We start from the raw sequence: 21,239 nt of genomic DNA, 5'->3' as shown, positions 1-21,239 counted from the left end.
AACCTTTTTGTGCTTTAGCTACTTCATCTGTAAAATGGGTATAATAGTAATAATAATACCCATTTTGTGAGGACTAAATGATTAAATATGAAATACTTAGAATGGTGCTTGGTTCATAATACAGGCATTAAAAGTGTTTATCAGCATTTTATTAGTAATAGCCGTTTATTATTAGTCTTTTTCACCATCAGTAACATACAGATGTAGAGAGTGATCTATTTTTATTCCACCTTTTTTTTCCCCTACTCTTTTGAGTTATTTTTCTGTTTTCAACTTGATGTATTCCATTATATAAACACTTTATTTATTTATTTTTTATATATAAACACTTTACCTTGGTAATGGATTTGAAGTGCTTGAAAGCAAGGTAAAGAGATATGGAAATGTATTTCTTTTCAGAAATAAGTTGTATCGGGAAGCCTGGGTGGCTCAGCAGTGGAGCGTCTGCCTTGGGCTCAAGGCGTGATCCCGGGGTCCTGGGATCGAGTCTGCATCGGGCTCCCCACAGGGAGCCTGCTTCTCCTATGTCTTTGCCTCTTTCTGTGTGTCTCTCATGAATAAATAAATAAAATTTTAAAAAGAAAAAGTTATATGAAGATACTTTTTCACAGTTTGAGAACAGTGACAAGTAGTAAGCCCTAATGCAGAAAAATTCATTGTTTTTCCCCCTATCTACAGAATTAAGATAAAATTCTGTTTTTTGTGTATGAGTTTTAAGGGTCTCTCTCTGAAGGTGCCGGGGCGGGGGGTACAGTCAGGTAAGTGGCCAGCTCTGGTTTCGGCTCAGGTCATGGTCTCACGGTTGTGAAATCCAGCCCAGCCTTGGGCTTTGTGCTCAAGGGGGACTCTGCTCCTGTCTCTCTCTCTCAAATAAGTAAATAAATCTTTAAAAAAAAGATCTCTCTGTACGCGGTCGGCAGTACTTCTATCATCTTAATATTCAGATTATAAAATTAAGATTATCTAAATATAATACCAGACATCAAACTGTTCTCATTTGTTTTACCTCTTGGAACTTTACCTGACTTCCCACCACATAATCACCACTGATTTTTTTTTTTTTTTTTTGGTCTCAGTTCAAGTAGAACTCTACCAATTTGTAAACCCTTAATGAAAACTGTTGTGACACTAATTACTTTTTCCATGATTTTCAGTGAGTGCTTTTTGACTATTTAGACTTTTTATGTGAAACATTTATATTTTTACTTTGTAATATTTTCTTTCCTTCCTAGGGTATTACATATGACCATGTAGAACTAAATGTATATTTGAATGGAAAAAATATGCATTGTCCAGCATCAGGTATACGAGGGACAGTGTATCCAGTTGTTTATGGTAAGCTAAAATATTTCTAAATATTACTGTATATTAACTTTTACTTGACATTTTCACTAACTTTATAACTATCATTCAAAAATCTGGACAAGTTAATAAGGACCTTTCTTTATATGAAATGTACTCAGTAGGGTATCAGAATCCCACTTTGCAGAACTAAGGAAGTTTTTCTTCTGATGTATAAAAATTTTTTTTCCCAAATACAATGATCATACTTTAAATATGCAATAGCCATACTCCCTTTTTTAAATCATATAGTCTTATATTCTAGAAAGTTCCAAAAAGCTTTGATTTTACAAAGCTCTTTCTGCCAGTATTAGGGAGATTTAGATGACCGAAAATATAGTTGTAAAAAATATTGTGGAACTAAGGATGGGAATTTTATGTAGATTGAGCATTAGTTACCTTTGTAAAATTACCTGTTAAAATTCTTCTGAGAGAAATTGTGACTTAGAATAGTTTCATATTAGTTGTTTCGCTTTTGATGGTTATCTGTATGTCTGTACTATAGTTTTGCTCAAGTGAGTCCTGCCCAAGAATTGGGTTACTTAAGAGAGGATTCTATACCATTTATTAACTTTAATTTTTATTATAGAAAAATTCAAATGTTTATAGAAGTAAAGAGAATAGTATGCTGAACCCTCATGTACCCATCACCCAACTTCAAATAGTTATCAGCCTGGAGCCAGTCAGGTTTCATCTACCCCCTAATGCTAATACTCCTTCTGTTCTTCATCTTTCCACCTTAGATTATTTTGAAGCAAATGCCAGACATTTTATCATTTTATTCATAAGAATATTTCATATGTATCTCTAAAAAATCAGGTATCTTTCTTTATTTAAAAAGCCAAACATAAGCACAGTGCCTTTATTCCTCTATTCTGCTTTATTTTTTATGTTACCAACTTTAAATCAGGTGTATGATTTTTCTGCCTATGACCTTAATAGATATAAAAATATTTTCTCATTTAATCACTTTAAGTTCTTAGATTTGAGGGACGCCTGGGTGGCTCAGTGGTTGAGCATCTGCCTCCAGCTTAGGGCATAATCCCAGGTCCCGGGATCGAGTCCCACATCTGACTCCCCGCAGGGAGGCAGGGAGCCTGCTTCTCCCTTTGCCTGTGTCTCTGCCTCTTTCTGTGATTCTCATGAATAAAGAAATAAAATTTTCAAAATAAATAAATAAATAAATAAATAAATAAATAAATAAATAAATAAAAATTTTTTGAAGTTCTTAGATTTGAGCCATAAATAGAAACTGATTAATTTTATAGTAATTTACTAGAAAGGTAGCAGCATTAGAATGACAGGCTGGATGTCAAAAAAGTATATAAATAACAAATATAAATATTTAATAACATAATAACAACCAAAGCTTATGCTTTACTTTTTAGTTTTCATTAGTCTTTTCTCCCCAAAATTACTTTTCAGTGATTTTACGGTCTTTGCATATAAAAGTGTATTTTTAAGTTTGATTTTAGTTAGTTTCTTTACCATATTGGATAAACCTAAAAGCAATTCCTTTATCTACTTAAATGGAAATGTAGCTTAGTATTCTAAATAATATTGTCTGGAAAAAGTATTCTAAATAATATAGTCTGGAAAATGAAATTTAAAAGTACACAAATGAATGTAGCAAATACAATTTTATTCCATATTGTTTCTTTGAGCATAATTTTAATGTAGTAAAGCTATGGATAGTAAATTACATAGAGTAAAGCATATTTTATAAATTGGCATTGATATATCAGTTAAATTAACCCAAATATTTTAATAATCTGATAATATCAGAGAGAAAAATAAAACTTAAGGAGCGCCTGGCCAGCTTAATCAGTAGAGCATCTGACTCTTGATCTCAGGGTGGTGAGTTCAAGCCCTATATTGGGTGTAAAGATTACTTTAAAAATAAATAAAAATAAAACTTAAATTTAATTATCCTTTGTCCTCTATCCCATGCCTAATCCTAGATCCATCCATTCATTTTGTCAGTTCTTATACTATGGAGAGAAAAGGCTTTATCACACTGAAAGAAAAGTGTCCTTACAAAGTTATGCCTTCCAGCCTAAGCTCTCAGCATTTGTGGCAGTTCTTTTACATTTGTGCACCTTCTAGACCTTCACCATACTTCTTGAATTCCCTCCTCAGTCTCCACAGATGACCTTACCTTCTACTTTATAATGAAACAGGCTGTCAGTAGTGAACTCTCCCTTCCCACCCCTGCCCTCCTGAAGCTTTTCTGGATCAGATACAGCCTCGCCTTCTTTCTGTCCCATCTTAGATGAGGTGGTTTCCTTCATGTTAGAAACACTATAGTCTAGATCTCTAGGATTCATACCCCTTTGTCGGTTATTTCACTCATACCTCAAGTCAGGAACCTGTCTCTCCAGTGCCTGTAAACATTCTATGAGTCATCCTTATCCCTCAAACCCTTCCTAAATTCACTAGCCCTTGGTTCGACTTCTCTATGTGGCTATATTAGCAGTGGCTACAACACTTGGTGTGTCGTTCAGTTGTTCTTCAACCCACCACTTTACCCAAAGTACCCTTCATAAAATCTCTAGTGGCTTGATGAATGTCAAGTCCAGTACTTTTCTCTGCATTTCTTATGCAATGTAAAATTATATTTAGTCATGTGCATTAAACATTTGTGCAGTTTAACATGTAGCTCTGAAGTAAACACTCATGTCATTACCAGAGTCAACATATTCATCACCCCAAAAAGTTCCCTCCTGTTCTCGTGTAATCCTTCCTGCTCCCCTCTCTCCACCACCGCCCCAGGCTTACACTGATCTGCTTTCACTACAGACTATCTGAATCATAAAGTTTGTATTCTTTTTACACATGGCTTCTCTCGGCATAATTATTTTAAGATTGATCCATGTTGTAGCATGTATCCATAATTCATTCATTTTTATTGCCGAGTAGCACATATAGTTCATCGTGTGCTTATATTGTAATTTGTTTTTCCCTTTGCCTGTTCGTGGGTATCTCAGTTGTTTCCAGTCTGGGGCCATTACCAAGAAAGCTGCTGTGAATATTCATGTACAAGTTTTGTTTGGTTTTATGTATTCATTTCTCTTTAATAAATGCTGGTAAAAACTAAAGCTAAACACGGCCTACGGTGTGGTATCGATGGCAGTTTTCTGGTTTTGATACTGTACTGTGGTTATGTAAGACGCTACCACTAGGGGAAGCTGGATGAAGGGCACAGGGAACTCTATTATTTTTGCAACCTTTTTTGAATCTATAATTTTATCAAAATAAAAGAATTTTTAAAATAATACATCTTGATGTATAAAACAAAATACAGAGGCAAATAAGGAAAAATTAAAAGTACTCATATTCACACTAATTATCAGTAATATTTTAATGGATCTCCTTTTTAGTGTTTTAATTTTATTTTTCATTGTGGTTATTTCTACCTAATGGGATTATGTTTTGTAACCTGGGGAGCAGATGTATCTATTCTTTTTGCCTGTTAATATTATGGTATTATGAAAATAGTTTATTTTATAATTATGCATTCTTGCGATTTAAGCTGTTAGCTTCTAATTTCTTTCTTTCTTTTTCTGTCTTTAGTTGATGACAGTGCAATTTTGGATTGCCAGTTCAGTGAATTTTATCATACTCCTCCACCTGGTTTTGAAAAAATATTATTTGAACAGCAGATCTTCTGAATGTATTTGTTTTTGAAACTTGTGTTTCTGCACTTTTAAAAGTGTTTACCATTTAATAAAGCTTTACCTGACCTGTAGATGAAAATATATTCTTAAAAATATGCTTGTTAATGTTGTTTAAGAAACCAATGTATTCAAGATACCATCTGGAAGTTGTGATTTAAAATATTTTTGTTTTGTGAGATAAAATCAGCATTTGGGGCAGTTTATTTAATTCTTATTTAAATATAACTATGGGTTTGATTAACAGTATTAAGTGGAAATATGTATATACATATTTAAAAGGGATCTTTCTTACATAAAATAATTTGTTTTTATAATAGAGATGTAGAGTTGGGTGGGTTTTTCTCATTCTGAAATTTAGACCTCATCAACTATTTTAAGTCTGCCGTCTAAGATTTTGTGTCTGTGTTGTCTTTTATATAGAGTGTAACAAAGTGAGAAAATATACATTATTGGCAACTTCTTTTTTGGTGGTTTATTTACTGTAAATCGTACCACTTTTCTTAAACTTTAAATTGTTTACTTTGTATGTCATTGCTTTAAATTTGCTTTGTGAAAGGAGGTAAATGTTTCAGTAACTGTCAGAGCGTTTTGTTGAAGACCATCATGCTGTGTTATTTCAGTACCAGAGTAAGTCATGGTTGATGGGCGATGTATACACTGGCAGACATTTAGAATAGTATGATGCTTTAAACTTAAATGTAAATGAGATTATTCTTTTAAGAACTTTTATTTAAATGTGTGTTTTTCTGTAAGAAATAATAAAACGATAGTAATTAAGTAATACTTAGTACTATATTAAATACATGTTCTTCCTGTTTTGTAATTATATGTTAAGTTCGTTTCATCCTGATTATTTCAGAAGTTCAGAGATCAGTGAAATGCTCTCCGTGACCCTGAGCCTTTGTCGAGTCCTCAGTAGAGATTCCTTCAGTACCCTACTAACTTGAACTAATTCATTGTACACACGCTGGTACAGTCTCCACTTCTAGCGAGTATGCCAAGGATGTGGACGTTTCACTCCTTTGTCAACAGAGAGCAGTATGTTGTACTAGAAAACCACGGGACTTAGATATCTGAATTGTAATTTTGCCACCTAATCCCATTACCTTCTCAGCTGAGTTCCTTAGCTTCCCTGAGCTCAGCTTCCTCATTTATAAAAGATACTCATACCTGCTCGATAAGATTCTATAAGTAAATAAGGTAATATATGTAAAACACTTGAATCACCATAGGCACTTAATAAGTGTAGCTTCCTTGTTGACCCTTAAAACAGTGGGTTTCATAGTGTTGTCAGACTAGCAGCCTCAGCAACACTTGGGAACTTGTTAGAAACGCATATTCTCAGGCCCCACCCCAGACCCACTGAATCAGAGACCGTGGGGATTAGCACCCTGGAGTCTGTGGTTGAACGAGTCTTTCAGGTGATTCTAATACATGCTAAAGTTTGAGAACCACTGTTGGGGAGAGAATGGTTGACTACTATAAGTTTTCTAAAATTCTAAGACTATTTTTGACCTATAGGCAAGAGAATCCTGCAGTGTTTGTTTATTTGGTAGATAAAAATGCAACAATATGCTTTGAAAACATAAGTATACTTGAGTAAGTTTATTGACGTAAAACCCAGATTTACCTCTGAAGATACATAATTGAAATAACTATATTATTTATGCGTTTTTGTCTGACTTTCTGTCCTAGTAATCTTAATTTGTAAAGAACATGCTTACTTTGGAAAGCAAATTAAAATGACTACTGTTTGCTGTCTTTATAATGTTATCTACCTCTTAGTTACCCTTTCTTTTTTTTAAGCTAGCTTTTTAAAATCATCATTTTCTTTACTCAATACTATTTTTCTGTCTCTAGTCATATGGAATAGGGACAATACTAAAAATGATATATGAATTACGTCCATGGCAATGGTTTGATGAAGTCTAGATGTGTTTTTAATCTGTAGGTATTTAAGTCCTGTTAGGAAAATTATCTTCCTAAAACTATGACCTCAGTCTAATCTTAAAGAAGACATCAAATTCCAGTACAGGAGCAACCTACAAAATACTTGAACAGTACTCCTCCAAACTATCAAGGTCATCAAAAAAAAAAGAGAAAAAGAAACTGTCATACCCAAGGAACTGAGCCCAACGGGACACAACAAGTAAACGTAATGTGGGATCCAGGAACAGAAAAAAGATACTAGGTAAAAACTAAGGATATATGAATAAACTATGGATTTTAATAATAAAGTATCAATATTCATTTATTAATTGTAACAAATGTATCCTGTGTACAATGTTAATGGAGAAACTGGGAGAGGGCATATATGGAAATTCTGTACTACTCAGTTTTCCTGTAATTCTAAACTATTCTAAGAAATAAAACCTTAAAAAATTACACTGATGGGGCACCTGGCTGGTCAGAAGAGTATGCGATCTTGATCTGAGGGTCTGGAGTTTGAGCCCCACGTTGGGTGTAGAGATTAAATAAAAGAAATTACATTGAGCTAGGAGAAATTTAAAAATAAAGCCTTTCATGAAGCCATCATGAAGAACATTAGTATAAACCCATAGCTTAGATATTTAATGATAGCCAAATACAGGCCTAGATGGGACATAAAACACAGCATTTGTTCCTGGCTGAAGAGACAATGTCCAATGTCTTGATTCTGTATATTGTAAAAATATGTTCATACTAGTGCAATTTATCATAGTTACACTGAAAATTATTACTCATATCAATGATTTAAATATCGCAAATGATTTATAGTGTTAGATATGTGAAACAATGAGAATCTTTTACATATTAAAAGCCAGAAAAAGTAGATTTGGCTTTTAGTTGCCTTAGGCTCATTCGTTAAGATAATTTTTTTTTTTTAAAGATTTTATTTATTTATTCATGAGAGAGAGAGAGGCAGAGACACAGGCAGAGGGAGAAGCAGGCTCCATGCCAGGAGCCCGATGCGGGACTCAATCCCGAGACCCCAGGGTCATGCCCTGAGCCAAAGGCAGTGCGAAACTGCTGAGCCACTCGGGTCCCTCATTAAGCTAATTTGAACATATTTTCAACTTGGATTACGGACTATTATACATTAACTTTGGAATGATATAAAACATAATTTGACCTAGGGCTTTTCTAAATCATTAACAAAAACAGACATGCATAACATTGTTGCTCAGATCTTTAATTGTATGTTTATTTTCTAATATAAGTCTAGTTATGGACAGCAAAAGTGTTAGCTAGAAATGCAAGTGAGATCTTGGACAAGTCTTGATAAAATACCTTAAATCAATGACTTCTAGATAATGCAAAAGATCTAGATATGACTGAGAAGAAATCTGTCATCAAAACTCTAGATAATTTCCCTGTACACAGATAAAACCAAACATAGTGCTCATAAATGGAATATAATCAACTACCACTTACATTAATTTGCATTAATTGTGCAACCTGGCAGGCAGATACTGTTGGGAGCTAATTGGGCCGTTTGTGGGAATGAGTGGAAACATAATAGTAGAATCAATTAACTATTGTTCTTGCATGTACTGAATAAGATAGGAGATTCCCTTTCAACTTGCTCTTTTAAAGTAACTGGGACGAAATTATTCAAACAGTGGGTACAAAGAGGATAATGTTAAATATGATGAGCTAACATAAATGAAACCACGTACCATCCAAGAGTTCTATAGAAACTTAAAGAGGAAACTCTCCCAGTATTGGCTAAATTGTGTAATACGTAGTCACATAGGAACCATTACAATGTAGTCATCCAACAACTATCATCCATGTGCTGTGTTTCATAAATACTTAAGTCTCTGCCCTCAAGGAGCTCTGCTAATCGCAGTTAATAAGTATGGCTCTAGAATACCCAAGATAGATTGATGAATGGTACAAAAAAAAAAACGTTATTAAACATTTCTGTGTTTAATATGAACCATTAAATGCTAGAGTCTAGGAAAAAGTAATATATATACATACATATATATATGTGTATATATATCTATATATAATATCCTGGAAATAAGATTACTGGGCATTATGTCTTTTATTAATAAAGTTACCTGGTAAATTACTAGTTGATGTCGTGCCAGGCGCCAGCGTAACCCTGACCCCCGGACCCAGGAAAGTAATAGTGCCCGTGAAGCCACATGTGGATAGACCAGTTCTGGCAAACGCTGCATGTTTTTAAAGGACAGCGACAAACCAGTGGGGGCTACCAGGCTGCCAAGGGTCCGCTGACCCCACGGATGAGTGAATGACGATGGGAATGTTATAAAATACTCAATTCACTGGGCTGTTGAAACCACAGTGACTAGTGAAATGCTGATCATTGTAAGAAGGAAACTAGAGGGCGGCTCGGTTGGTTAAGTGGTTAAACATCTGCCTTCGGCGCAGGTCACCATCTCCGGATCCTGGGATCAAGCCCCGAGTCGGGCTCCCTCTGCCCCTTCCCCTGCTCACATGCGTGTGCTCTCTCTCTCAAATGAATGGATAAAATCTTTTTTTTTTTTTTTTTTTAAGGGAGACTAGAAATAAAGCCAAAAAATTCTGTAGATTCATGTGTGTGATTCTCACAAATGTATTTCAGGAAGGCAGTCATAGGTGTGTTTCAGATCCTCGATCATTCACTTGAAAAATAAAAAGGGGAGTAGATTATTCTCTGTTGCCCTGGAGGCAGAAGTGTTTGGAAGGTTCGGGAAGCCGGCTGCAGTTCCAGCTGGGCGGGAGCTGTCCTATCAGGTCACCACTGAAGTCGCTGCCTTGCAAAGAAATGGGCTTCTGGTCCCTGGAATCGTTGTGACATTTGTTTTAAAGATGGAGGTTTTTTAAAACTGAGAGATGGTGGGCCAACAGATCGGGGACAAATGCCATTGGAAAAGATCCTTTGTCACAGTTCCCAAGAGGAAAGGGCACCCGGGCTGCCCGGGGACACACAGGGAGGCATCGGGTTAGGTCAGGACGGCATCATGTGAATTCTGCAGGTTCGTGGGTGAGTCATCTGTGTGGCTGCAAATGGCAAGATTTCATTCTTTTTTTTTTTTTTTTTATGGCTGGAGAATATTCCATTGTATATATAATGTCTGTGCCCCACATCTTTATCCATTCATCTACCGATGGACGCCTCGGCCGCTTCCGTAGTTTAGCTGTTGGTCACGCACCGATTATTTAAAAACGACCGCTGATTCAGGTCGGATCGATAAGCCTTGGAATAAAATATGGATCCAATACGTTAACATTCAAATGTATCTGAATCAATTTTACTGGCCGTTAAAAATTGGCCATTTGGTATTTCGAGGCGATGTAGAGTTTAAGCTTTTCTGCTGCCCTGTGTGTTGTCAACAGTGTCTCCCTACGTGCGTTTCAGAGAACAGCAGTTCTAGAGGGTGTTGGTGGAAGGGGTTCAAGGGCAACTGCTTTGGGAACCATGTCTACTTGCTGCAGAGCCCCGGGCCCAGGGCAAGCGCGGCCTCGGTCTTCACTGCAGTGAGCACGGGGGTGGGGGGTGGGGGGGAGGTGTTGAGCAGTGTCAGCAGGCCCCGCGGCTGAGAGGCCTTGGTCGGCGGGCTGCGCCCTAGGGTGACCGGGCCAGGGGAGCGCCGCATCGGGGAGCTGGGGTGGCCGGGGCCGCGCCCTAGGGTGACCGGGGCAGGGGAGCACCGCATCAGGGAGCTGGGGCTCCAGGCTGGTGGGGTGAAGGCAGCTCGCCGCAGGTGGGGCGCCAGTGCCAAGGCATCGGGGACACCGCAGACGGAGCTGGATTACTGCACGGCCTGGGTTGCCGTCCCGGGGGCGCCGCGGCGAGGCCAGACTAGATGTTTTCTGGGGCTGTGATTGGGATCCATTCGGCCCGTTGCCCCGTGTCCTCACGAGTGACACTGACGACAAAGCAGTGGGAGACACGGCAGCTGCAGGGAGCGAGGCCGGTTTGTCCTGTGAAGCTCCTGTTCCTTCTGGAGCCGGGAGAGGCCGCCGAGGTTTACTGGGGGACGTAGCCCTAGCTCGGCCCTTGCACGGTTTCGGGAGTGAACAAGTGACTTAAAAGGGGTGAACAAAGGCCTGTGAGGTTTGGGGGCAAACAGACGAAAGGCCGCGGGTCGCGTGGCCTGTGGAGCGTTTCAGCTCAGCCAGAGCCCGAGGCTCCGGGGCACCGCACCTGCCAGCACGGGGCTTGCGGGGAGAGGGAAGCTGGCGAGCGGCCCAGGGGACGAAGCTCGCCCGGGGCCCGCGCCCGGCCAGGATTACCGCCTGCTTCCGGCGAGGCGGGTCGAAGGGAGCCCCGGTGACCCCGAGGGGTGACCCCGAGGGGCCGCCGCTCGCCACGAGGGCCTGCGGGCTGGGAGCCAAGGCCCGAACAAAACGCACCAAGCCTGGAGCCAGGGTGGGCGTGGGTGGGCCGGCCCCGCGGGCGCCCACTGGGCATCCGATTGCTGGGTGCCGGCAATTAAAGCAGAACCTTAAGTACCCAGAGGCGGGACAACTTCCCGCTGATGCCGTGGGAGCCATGGGTCCATGTGGGTCCACCCACGCCGGGGTGGTGCAGGAGGGCGAGCTTAAGCCACAAGACATCCTGGAGGTCATTCGTGCAAACCCTCACCTCACGCTTGGACAGGGTAGCCAAGAGCCATTAGGTGTCCCAGCCACGGTGACACCGTTAGCAGAATCCGCGTAACCAACATCCGTGGAGTGACACAGCGCCCTGTCAGCCGCTGTACCAAGTTCATTCTACCGGGGGTCCCCGAGGGGCTCAGCAGTTGAGCACCGGCCTTCGGCCCAGGGCCTGATCCTGGAGACCCGGGATCGAGTCCCGCGTCGGGCTCCCTGCATGGAGCCTGCTTCTCCCCCTGCCTGGGTCTCTCTCTCTCTCTCTCTCTCTGTCTTTCATGAATAAATAAATAAAATCTTTAAAAAAAGTTCATTCTTCCTTGGCGTGGGGCTAGATAAATCCATTAACAATTTCTAGAGGTTTCTAAAGGAATGTTTGCTTGTTTTTAATTTAAATTCAGCTTGCCAACACATAACACCCAGTGCTCATCCCCTCAAGCGCCCTCCTTAGCACCCCTCAAGGGTTCTTGGTGGAAGCTGGACATTTCGGGAGGTGAGGCTTCTAGCACTGACCGCGTGGAAGAGGCCTTTGCAGTCCTCGAGACACACCCTCGTCACATGAGACAAAGGCCAGGATAATCGACCTAAGGTCGATTCACATTTGATTACGCTAGTTCCACGGTCAGTACCTGTAGAGCTGTCGGAAACGATGAGATGAACCCCTGCCTTTGGGGATGATCTGGGTGACAGCTCTCCACGAGCACAGGTAGTGGTTCGCCCACTCTCATCCCTGGGTCGCCTGTGGACACGGAGGCGTGGCCTCCAAGACAGGTAACCAGGCAGCATCTGATCTTTCTCCTCGTGTTATATTCTTGTAATTAGATGGGATATGTCCCCTGAAGCTTGGAAAACCCACAGTCCTGTAACGAAGTCTGCTAAGACTTAGCTTCCGTGCACCTCCTGGAAGGAATATGACACTATATGTTAACTAGAATTTAGGTAAAAAAATTGAAAAGGAAAACATGTAAATTGCTTCAGGTACTATAGATATTTTCACAATATTTGTTATTCCAATCCATGCACATGAAATATCTTTCCATTTGTGTCATCTTCAGTTCCTTTCATCAGTTTTTTTAGGTTTATTTATTTTTAGCAATCTCTGCACCCAACATGGGACTCTAACTCATGATCCCAAGATCAAGAATCTCGCGCTCTTCAAACTGAGCCAGCCAGGCACCCCTTGCATTAATGTCTTAGAGTACAGATCTTTCACCTGTTTGGTTGCATTTATCTCAGGCATTTTATTATTTTTGGTGCAACTTTAAATGAGATTGTTTTCCTAATTTCTCTTTCTGCTGCATTGTTATTAGTGTATAGAAATGCAGTGGGTTTCTGTTCATTAGTGTCCTATGACTTTACTGGAGTCATGTATCAGTTCTAGTAGTTTTTCCTTGGAATCTTCAGGTTTTCTATATATAGAGTCATGTCACCTGCAAATAGTGAGAGTTTTACCTCTTCCTTACCAATTTAGATGCCTTTTATTTCTTTTTGTTGATTGCTGTGGCTAGGATTTCCAGTATTGTGTTAAATAGTTATGGTGAGAGCAACATCCTCCTCTTGTTCCTGACCTTAGGGGAAAAGCTCTCAGTTTTCTACCATTGAGTATGATGTTAATTGTGGGTTTTTATTTTTTTTATTTTTAAAAAGATTTTATATATTCATGAGAAGCAGAGAGAAAGAGGCAGAGACATAGGCAGAGGGAGAAGCAGGGTCCATGCAGGGAGCCCAACGCGGGACTCGATCCCAGGTTCCCAGGATCATGCCCTAGGCCAGAGGCAGCGCTAAACCACTGAGCCACCCAGGCTGCCCAACTGTGGGTTGTTATTATGTTGAGGTGTATTTTCTCTAAATCCACTTTGTTGAGTTTTTTTTTTTTATCATGGAATGGATTTTGTACTTTGCTAAATGTGTTTTCTGTGTCTAGGAGATAATCATACGGTTCTTACCTTTTCTCTTATTGATGTGGTGTATCACATTGATCCATTTGCAAGTATTGAGCCATCCTTGCATTCTAGGAACAAATCTCACGATTGTGGTGAATGATTTTTTTAGTATATTGTTGGGTTCAGTTTGCTGATATTTTGTTGAGGATTTTTGCATCTATATTCAGGGCTATTGGTCATAGTTCTCTTTTTTGGTGATATCTTTATCTGGTTTTGGAATCAAGATAATGCTGGCCTCATCAGATGAATTTGGAAGTTTTTCTTCCTCTTCTATTTTTTGGAAAAGTTTGAGAAGAAAAGGTATTAACCTCTCTTTAAACATTTGGTAGATTTCACCTGTGAAGCCATCTGGTCCTGGACTTTTATATGTTGGGAGTTGGTTTTTTTTTTTTTTTTTTTTTTTTGTGGGTATTTTTGTTTTTTGTCTTTTTTTTTTTTTTTTTTTTTAATACTGATTCAATTTCATTGCTGGTAATTGGTCTGTTCAAATTTTCTATTTCTTCCTGCTTCAGTTTTGGTAGGTTCTGTTCCTAGGAATAGTATCCATTGTTCAATTTGTTGGCATATAATTCTTCATAATATTCTCTTATAATCCTTTGCATTTCTGTGGTGTCATTAACCAGCATATTTATTTGAAGAACTTTTTTGTTCCTTCTGCAAAATAAGATTTTTTTAGAAGCAGTGATTCAAAAATCTTTTTACCACAAAAAAATGGAAAAAATAAAGACTTAAAGCCCACAAAAGGCAGCTCTATACAAGCACAATTTCTTGATTAATTATTGTAAAAACTCTACCATTGCTTTAATTATCTGAATGACTGCTTCAATCTTCATTACATATTATTTAAGAATGACTACTGATTCAGGTCTGATAGATATGCCTTGGAATAAAATATGGATCCAATATGTTAATACAAATGTATTTCAATCAATTTTACTGGCCATTAAAAATTGGCCATTTGGTATTTCGAGGTAAAGCATAGTTAAGCTTTTCTACTGACCTATATGTGGTTAACATAGTGTTTCCCAAAGTGCGTTTCAGAGAACAGCAGTTCTAGAGGATGTTAGTAGACAATTGTGCAAAAATGGTTCAAGGGCCAACTGCTTTAGGAAGTATGTCTGTTTACTACAGAGCTTTAGAGAACCAGCTTGTGACCAAGAGAGGGAGACAGAATACATATAATATTACCTAAACACTTAATCCAGGAACTCCTTTTCTTAGGAACAGGGTGTGGTACAATACTTTGGCCAATACTCATCTAGTGAGTTCAGGTTATTTAGGAAGAAAATTGAAAGTTGATTGTAAGTATAAATGTTATAACTCGCTTCTGCGTTTCAGAGGGACCACAAAAGAAGATAAAATGCATAGCGCTTCATGTCCAGGCACTGTTCTAAGAACCTGACTTGCATTTCCTTCTTTAACGTTCAGAACAACCTTCTGAGGTAGTTACAATCACCGTCATTTTATAGATGCAGAAACTGTCCAAGTTCCTGTGGCCACGATGTGGCACAAGGAGGATTCAGCCCCATTCTTCATAACTGTTCCACTATCTGGCATTTCTAGGAGCAGGTATAGGTCTAACCTTCCTGAACCTGTCTGATATTGCACCAGTGTTAACAGGTTTAATTATTGTTGCTTTTTAGAATGTTCTCTCGTCTTTGTAGGGCTTTTCCCCGCTCTGTATTCTTTTTTTCCTTGATTCCCATAGCTATTATCATTTGTTTCTTTTTCTAGATAACCTACAAAGTAATATGTTATGTTCCAAAAATAAAACAAAAATTTTATTGGGGCTTTCATTTTGTTAAAACTCTAAGTTAATATGAGAAAAATTGCCATTTTATGATACTCAGTCTTTCTGTTCATTAACATGATTGCCTTCCAGTCTTTTCAGTCTTGCATCTTCTCGGGGAAGTAGTTCTTTTCAAGTGCATTTTAAGTGACTCAGACTCTGTTTAGGGACATTTGGGGTAGGGATCTCTCTTCCAAAACCATCTCGGTCCCATAATGCGGCCCCCTCACCTTTGGCCCCTTTCTTCATCCCATGCTGTAGCTCCTAACTGTGCCTTCTCTTCTCTACTCCTTGACAGAATTTGAAGCCTTATTCTACTATTTAATGATGATATTTATGTTTATTTATTTATCCCCAGAAATCCTCCAGCAAGACTGGACCACTTAGCACCTTCCTTTTACCTCTACCAGTCACCTAGGGCAGATCTCATTTTCCCCTTGCCCCCTCCCTGTTTCACCCCCCATTTCAGGACATTACTGACTCCTCCCTACCCCAGGGCTCCACTGTTGTTGGAACGCTGCCCCCATTCACATCCTGGCCCTGCGCATCCCTTTGGAGGTTTCCTTTCCCTTTCCTTCCCTCACCAAACCAGACAAGGGCTGTGACCTAAATAACACTGCCTCCCCAGCTTCTACCCAGCCTGGGGAATTTCAACAGATGTTTGATCTCTTCCCCTCAAGTCCTGATGACAGAGATGGTGCGATTGGCTTTACAAAATAAAATAATACTTTGTGTTCATCTTTCTCCACTCTCAAAAAGATCATGACTACCACTTAATTTTTATCCCAACACACATAAAGCACAAGGTATACTTGTAGCAAAGCAGGAAGGAGGGTGGTGGTGGCCAAGCAACAGAAGCAAGGTAGCAGTTCATTTGTACTTATATTGAGAAGTTGATTGTTCATAATTCAGGAAATGGCTATGTCCCTAATGCGTTATCAGAACATTATCATTTTACTTAAATATGTGAGGTTTTAAACTTTATAGACTCCTAAGTATGGTTTTATTTTGTTTCAGGATGGTTCTGGAGATTTCTGTTAGAATTTCTTCTAACAGAATTTCTTCTGTTTTTCTCCAACAGAATACTTCTCTCATCTGACGGTTAAATCCAATGAACTAAATAAAGGATTTCTGGCTTCTTCCATGTCCATCTATCTGTAAGAATATAATCATTGTTGACATTTATTGACTGGGCTAAGCATTGCAAGGAGATATAAAAAGAGACACGTGGTTCTTTTCCTTTAAGAGCTGACATTTGTGGTGCGGAGGGGTGGGGAGGACTCCAACAGAGAGCTCCTAAATAATTTTTTCAGCCTCTGCTTAGAAACCCAGCTCCAGAAAGTGCATGGAAGGGAAGCTTTTTATTTATTTATTTATTTATGATAGAGAGAGAGAGGCAGAGACATAGGCAGAGGGAGAAGCAGGCTCCATGCACCGGTAGCCCGACGTGGGAATCGATCCTGGGTCTCCAGGATCGCGCCCTGGGCCAAAGGCAGGCGCTAAACCACTGCGCCACCCAGGGATCCGGAAGGGAAGCTTTTCAAGCAGGCTTTTCATAAGGAAACAGAAAAACCTCAAGAAAAAGTTCCCTCAATTAATACAATTGTATTAATTAATTAATTAGCCTCACTGAGTCATAGGCTAAATGGAGGGAAACCAAATAATCAATTTACCATCAGTGTAGAGAGCAAAGAAACTTAGTATGGCAATGAGGGGGTGAGTCCTTTGTCTTATCTACAAAGAAGAGATTGGATGCTTCGGCATCTTTATCCACCTGTTATTTCAAGGTTTATAAAATAAATCACCATCGTCTCTCCCCTCATACCACTGCAGTTGTCTTCTGACCAGGTGTCATACCTGTTCCTGCCCAGTGAGCAAACAAATGAATATCTGCTGGGTCTCTTAAACCTTCAATTCAATCTATTGATTAAAATATGTACTTGGTTCAACCTGATTAAGAAAAGTGGACATGATTCTGGTTATTACCAGAAAGAAACATTTCCATGAATTTGTTTCGGCTGGCCTGACCACTAGCTTTTGCTGGGTCTCTCCCATGGCAGTATCAGGTGCTGGGCTGGCCCTGGGTTTATAAGTAGCTTGATAAGAAGTAACGTTCTCTGCCTCTGAGTTGCTTACAGAGACATTGGAACTAGAGACTTGAAAAGAGATCATTATGGTGTGATGGTACAAGGAAAGTATGATGGGGACACAGTGGGAAGCTGTTACCTTTTTCTTTCTTGAGGTGGGAGGAGGAATAGAACGGGGTTTTGAGAGATAAACATTCCAAGTGGAGGAAACAATGTACACAGTCACCAGGCCTGGTCGGGGAAAAAGGCATCAACAGAGGAATATCAAAGGGCAGCTGAATCCAGCTGTGAAGGGTCTTACATTCCAGGCTAAGAAAATTATCCTTTATTTTATGGGTGAGGAGCTAAAGGAGGATTTTTACACAAGGGTAATTTAGTAATTCTAGCAGCAGGTGTTTTGGAGTAGAGTAAGAGTAGAGGCAGAGAGACCAACGGGAGGCTATGGCCAAGGTCCTGGAGATGTTAATGGTCTAAGTCAGTGCCTTAACTCCTAGAAAGTGAAGGGAACAATAACAGGGTCTGCAGTCTACTTTATTAATTCACTAAAAGAAAGATTTGCTTTCCTTAGCTTCCAAGAACACTCTCAATTAATTAATGTAATCAGCCATCAGAGAAATGCAAATCAAAACAACAATGAGATATGACTTCATACCCAAAGACAGATAATAACAAGTGTTAGCAAAGGCATGGAGAAAGTGGAACCCTCATACACTGTTAGTGGGAATGTAAAATGGTGCACTACTTTGGAAAAGTATGGCTGTTCCTCAAAAGGTTAACATAGAATTAACATCTGACTCAGCAGATCCATTCCTAGGTATATATCCAAGAGAAATTGAAAACATGTGCATGCAAAAAAACTTACACATGAATATCCAAAGCCACGTTATTCATAAGAGTCAAAAAAGTGGAAACCACCCAAAGGTCAATGTCTTAGTCGGTTTGGGCTGGGCTGCTTTAACAAATTACCATAGACTGAGTGTTTTATTTTTTTTTAAGGTTTTTTACTTATTTATTCATGATAGTCACACAGAGAGAGAGAGAGAGAGGCAGAGACACAGGCAGAGGGAGAAGCAGGCTCCATGCAGGGAGCCCGATGTGGGATTCGATCCAGGGTCTCCAGGATCGCGCCCTGGGCCAAAGGCAGGCGCCAAACCGCTGCACCACCCAGGGATCCCAGACTGAGTGTTTTAAACAACCGAAACTTATTTCTCACCGTTCTGGAGTCTGGGAAGTCCAAAGTCATGGTTGGACTCTGACGAGAATCCTCTACTTGGTTTACAGTTAGTCGGTCATCTTCTCATTACATCCTCCTAGAGGACTGAGAGAGGAAGAAAGCTCTTCTATGTCTCTTTTTATAAGGACAATAATCCTATCAAGAGAACTCCACCCTCATGACTTAATTACCCACCAAGGGCCCCACCTCCAAACACCATCACATTGTAGATTAGTCTTCCACATATGAATTTGGGGGGAACACAAGCATTTAGTCCATAGCAGTCCATAAGCTGATGAACGAATAAATAAATGAAGAATATTACTTGGCAACATGCTACAACATGGATGAACCTTGAAAACATTACATTAAGTGAAAGAAGCCAGTCAGTCACCAAAGACTGCACACTGTAGGATTTCATTTATATGAAATGTCCAGAGTAGGCAAGTCTACAGAGACAGGTAGATTAGCGGTTGCCTGGGGTTGGAGAGGAAATGAGGGTGACTGCTAAAGGGAATGTTTCTTTCTGGCAGGATGCAAATATTCTAAAATAGATTGTGCTGAAGATTGCACGACTCTGTAAATAAACTCAAAACCATTGAATTGTATACTTTAAATAAGAGATATGGTATATGAATTAGATCTCAATGAAGTTGTTATCAAAAAAGGATAAAAATGTCACACACTGATTATGGAAAGAGAGAAAATATGAGTAAAACTGATATAACCTTCTTCACCAATCTGCAATATGAAACAGCCTATCTCTTCTCTCTCCAGATGATCACGCCATCTCTTTTGAGACCATGCTTTCCAAACTGATGCATGTAGAGGGGCAGTCCTTCCCAATGCCAAGAGAGAGCATGAGAGACCCAAGCCACCACTCCTCCGTGCTCCTGCTCCTAAAGCTGGATCCACGGAGTTAGGGGTCCTGGGGAGGAAGACCACAGAGGTAAAATGCCATTTTCATCACATAATATCAAGGTTGGGTACTATCAACATCACTTGTCACCGTTGATGTTGATCGTGGTCACTTTGCTGCAGTAGTGTTTGTCAGGTTACTCGCTATAAAGTTACTCTTCCCTGCCGCGCCCCGACCCTTTCCATACTGTACTCTTTGGAAGGAATTCACTATGCACAGCCCGCACTTACAGAGTGGGGAGTTATGTTCCACCTCCTTGTGGGCAGAATAGATTTGGAATTCTTCTGCGTGGGAGATATGTTCATTCTCCCTCCGTTAGTGAAGGTTCTTCTGAAAAACAGAACCAATAGATGATAGATGATAGATAGATAGATAGATAGATAGATAGATGATAGGATATAAAGATATGCATCTTTATAGGGATATCTACATCTTTATAGGGATATCCCTTTATAGAGAAAGGGTATAAAGATATGCATATAGATAAACAGAGAGAAAGGGACAGATTATGAGGAATTGACAATTATGGAGGTTGGTGAGTCCCAAGATCTGCAAGGTGAGATGGCAAACGAGACCCAGGAGACCTGATGGTACAGTTCTAGTCTGAATCTGAAGGCCTGAGAACAAGGAAAAGCTAATGTTTCAGTCTGAGACTAAAGACAAGAAAAAGCCTATATCCCAGTTCAAAGGCTGTCAGATAGAAAGAGCTCTCTCTTACGTGGAGGAAGGTCCACCTTCAACTGTTTCAATGAATATCTCCTACATTAGGGAACACAACCTGATTTACTCAGCCTACAATCTGAACGTTAACTTCATCTGAAAACACCTTCATAGAAACATCCAGAATAAATTCTAACCAAATATGTAAGCACCTCATGGCCCGGCAAGTCGACACATATAATTAACCATCACAAGTCCACACCTTGTATATGTGGCACCCGTGTGCACCTCCTTCAACCATACTTAATCTCCAAATAAAGACAATAGCAAAATCATGATCCCACCTAGCATGATGCAACGATCTTGCCTACGGCTGACAACACACTAACCCCTTACTCAGAAGAGGACACAAAGTCCTTGAGTAACGTTGACTCTTCTCCTGACATATCCTGTAACTTAACAACTCATAAAATTTATACTCCTTGTTTCTACAACTGGTCACATGGTTATAGCTGATATTTATGACTACCTTCCTCCACCACCCGTTCTGTATTCCTTTCACCCTCAACAAGCACCTCAGCTGGTCGTGGTTCTTTTTTTTTTTTTTTAATTTATTTTTTATTGGTGTTCAATTTACTAACATACAGAATAACACCCAGTGCCCGTCACCCATTCACTCCCAACCCCCGCCCTCCTCCCCTTCTACCACCCCTAGTTCGTTTCCCAGAGTTAGCAGTCTTTACTGGTCGTGGTTCTTTACCTGATGGAGTGACCCAAACCTTCATTCCTGAAGAATCTGTGCCATTAATAGTCCAGCCTGGATTGGGTTGTAGATTTCCATTTACCTCAATCATAGGACACGGTAATACTAAGAGACACCCTAAGAGATCTCCTGCATGCCAGATACTCTCTTCCTTACATTCAGTATGGAGTCGCAATCCAATTTCCCCTCGGTAGCCAATGTCAGTCACCCCAGGCAGCACAATAGCTCCCTTCTTTGCTTGTTGACTCAGAGGCAT

General features: G+C 39.8%; 1 protein-coding gene and 1 long non-coding RNA gene across 2 annotated transcripts in view; one reads left to right on the top strand and one right to left on the bottom strand.

The window, feature by feature from the left end:
* Nucleotides 1–7,403, top strand: part of SPRYD7 (SPRY domain containing 7) — a 17,692-nt gene extending 10,289 nt beyond the window's left edge. Inside the window, exons 4-5 of the mRNA XM_077855809.1 lie at nt 1,233–1,335; nt 4,915–7,403. Coding sequence (XP_077711935.1) covers nt 1,233–1,335; nt 4,915–5,012 — 201 coding nt within the window. The 3' untranslated portion in view covers nt 5,013–7,403. The remainder of the gene's footprint in view (nt 1–1,232; nt 1,336–4,914) is intronic.
* LOC144288105 (uncharacterized) lies at nt 5,775–21,239 on the bottom strand. The gene is made up of 5 exons (XR_013356054.1): nt 20,981–21,239; nt 19,370–19,569; nt 18,642–18,746; nt 13,556–14,206; nt 5,775–10,209 (listed from the first exon to the last, which is right to left on the bottom strand). It is a non-coding gene; the product is annotated as an uncharacterized LOC144288105 (long non-coding RNA).

The sequence above is a fragment of the Canis aureus genome, chromosome 17, assembly GCF_053574225.1.
Source record: "Canis aureus isolate CA01 chromosome 17, VMU_Caureus_v.1.0, whole genome shotgun sequence".
Lineage (NCBI taxonomy): Eukaryota > Metazoa > Chordata > Mammalia > Carnivora > Canidae > Canis > Canis aureus.
Note: the sequence above shows the minus strand (reverse complement) of the source record. Positions and strands in the feature narration are given on the sequence as shown.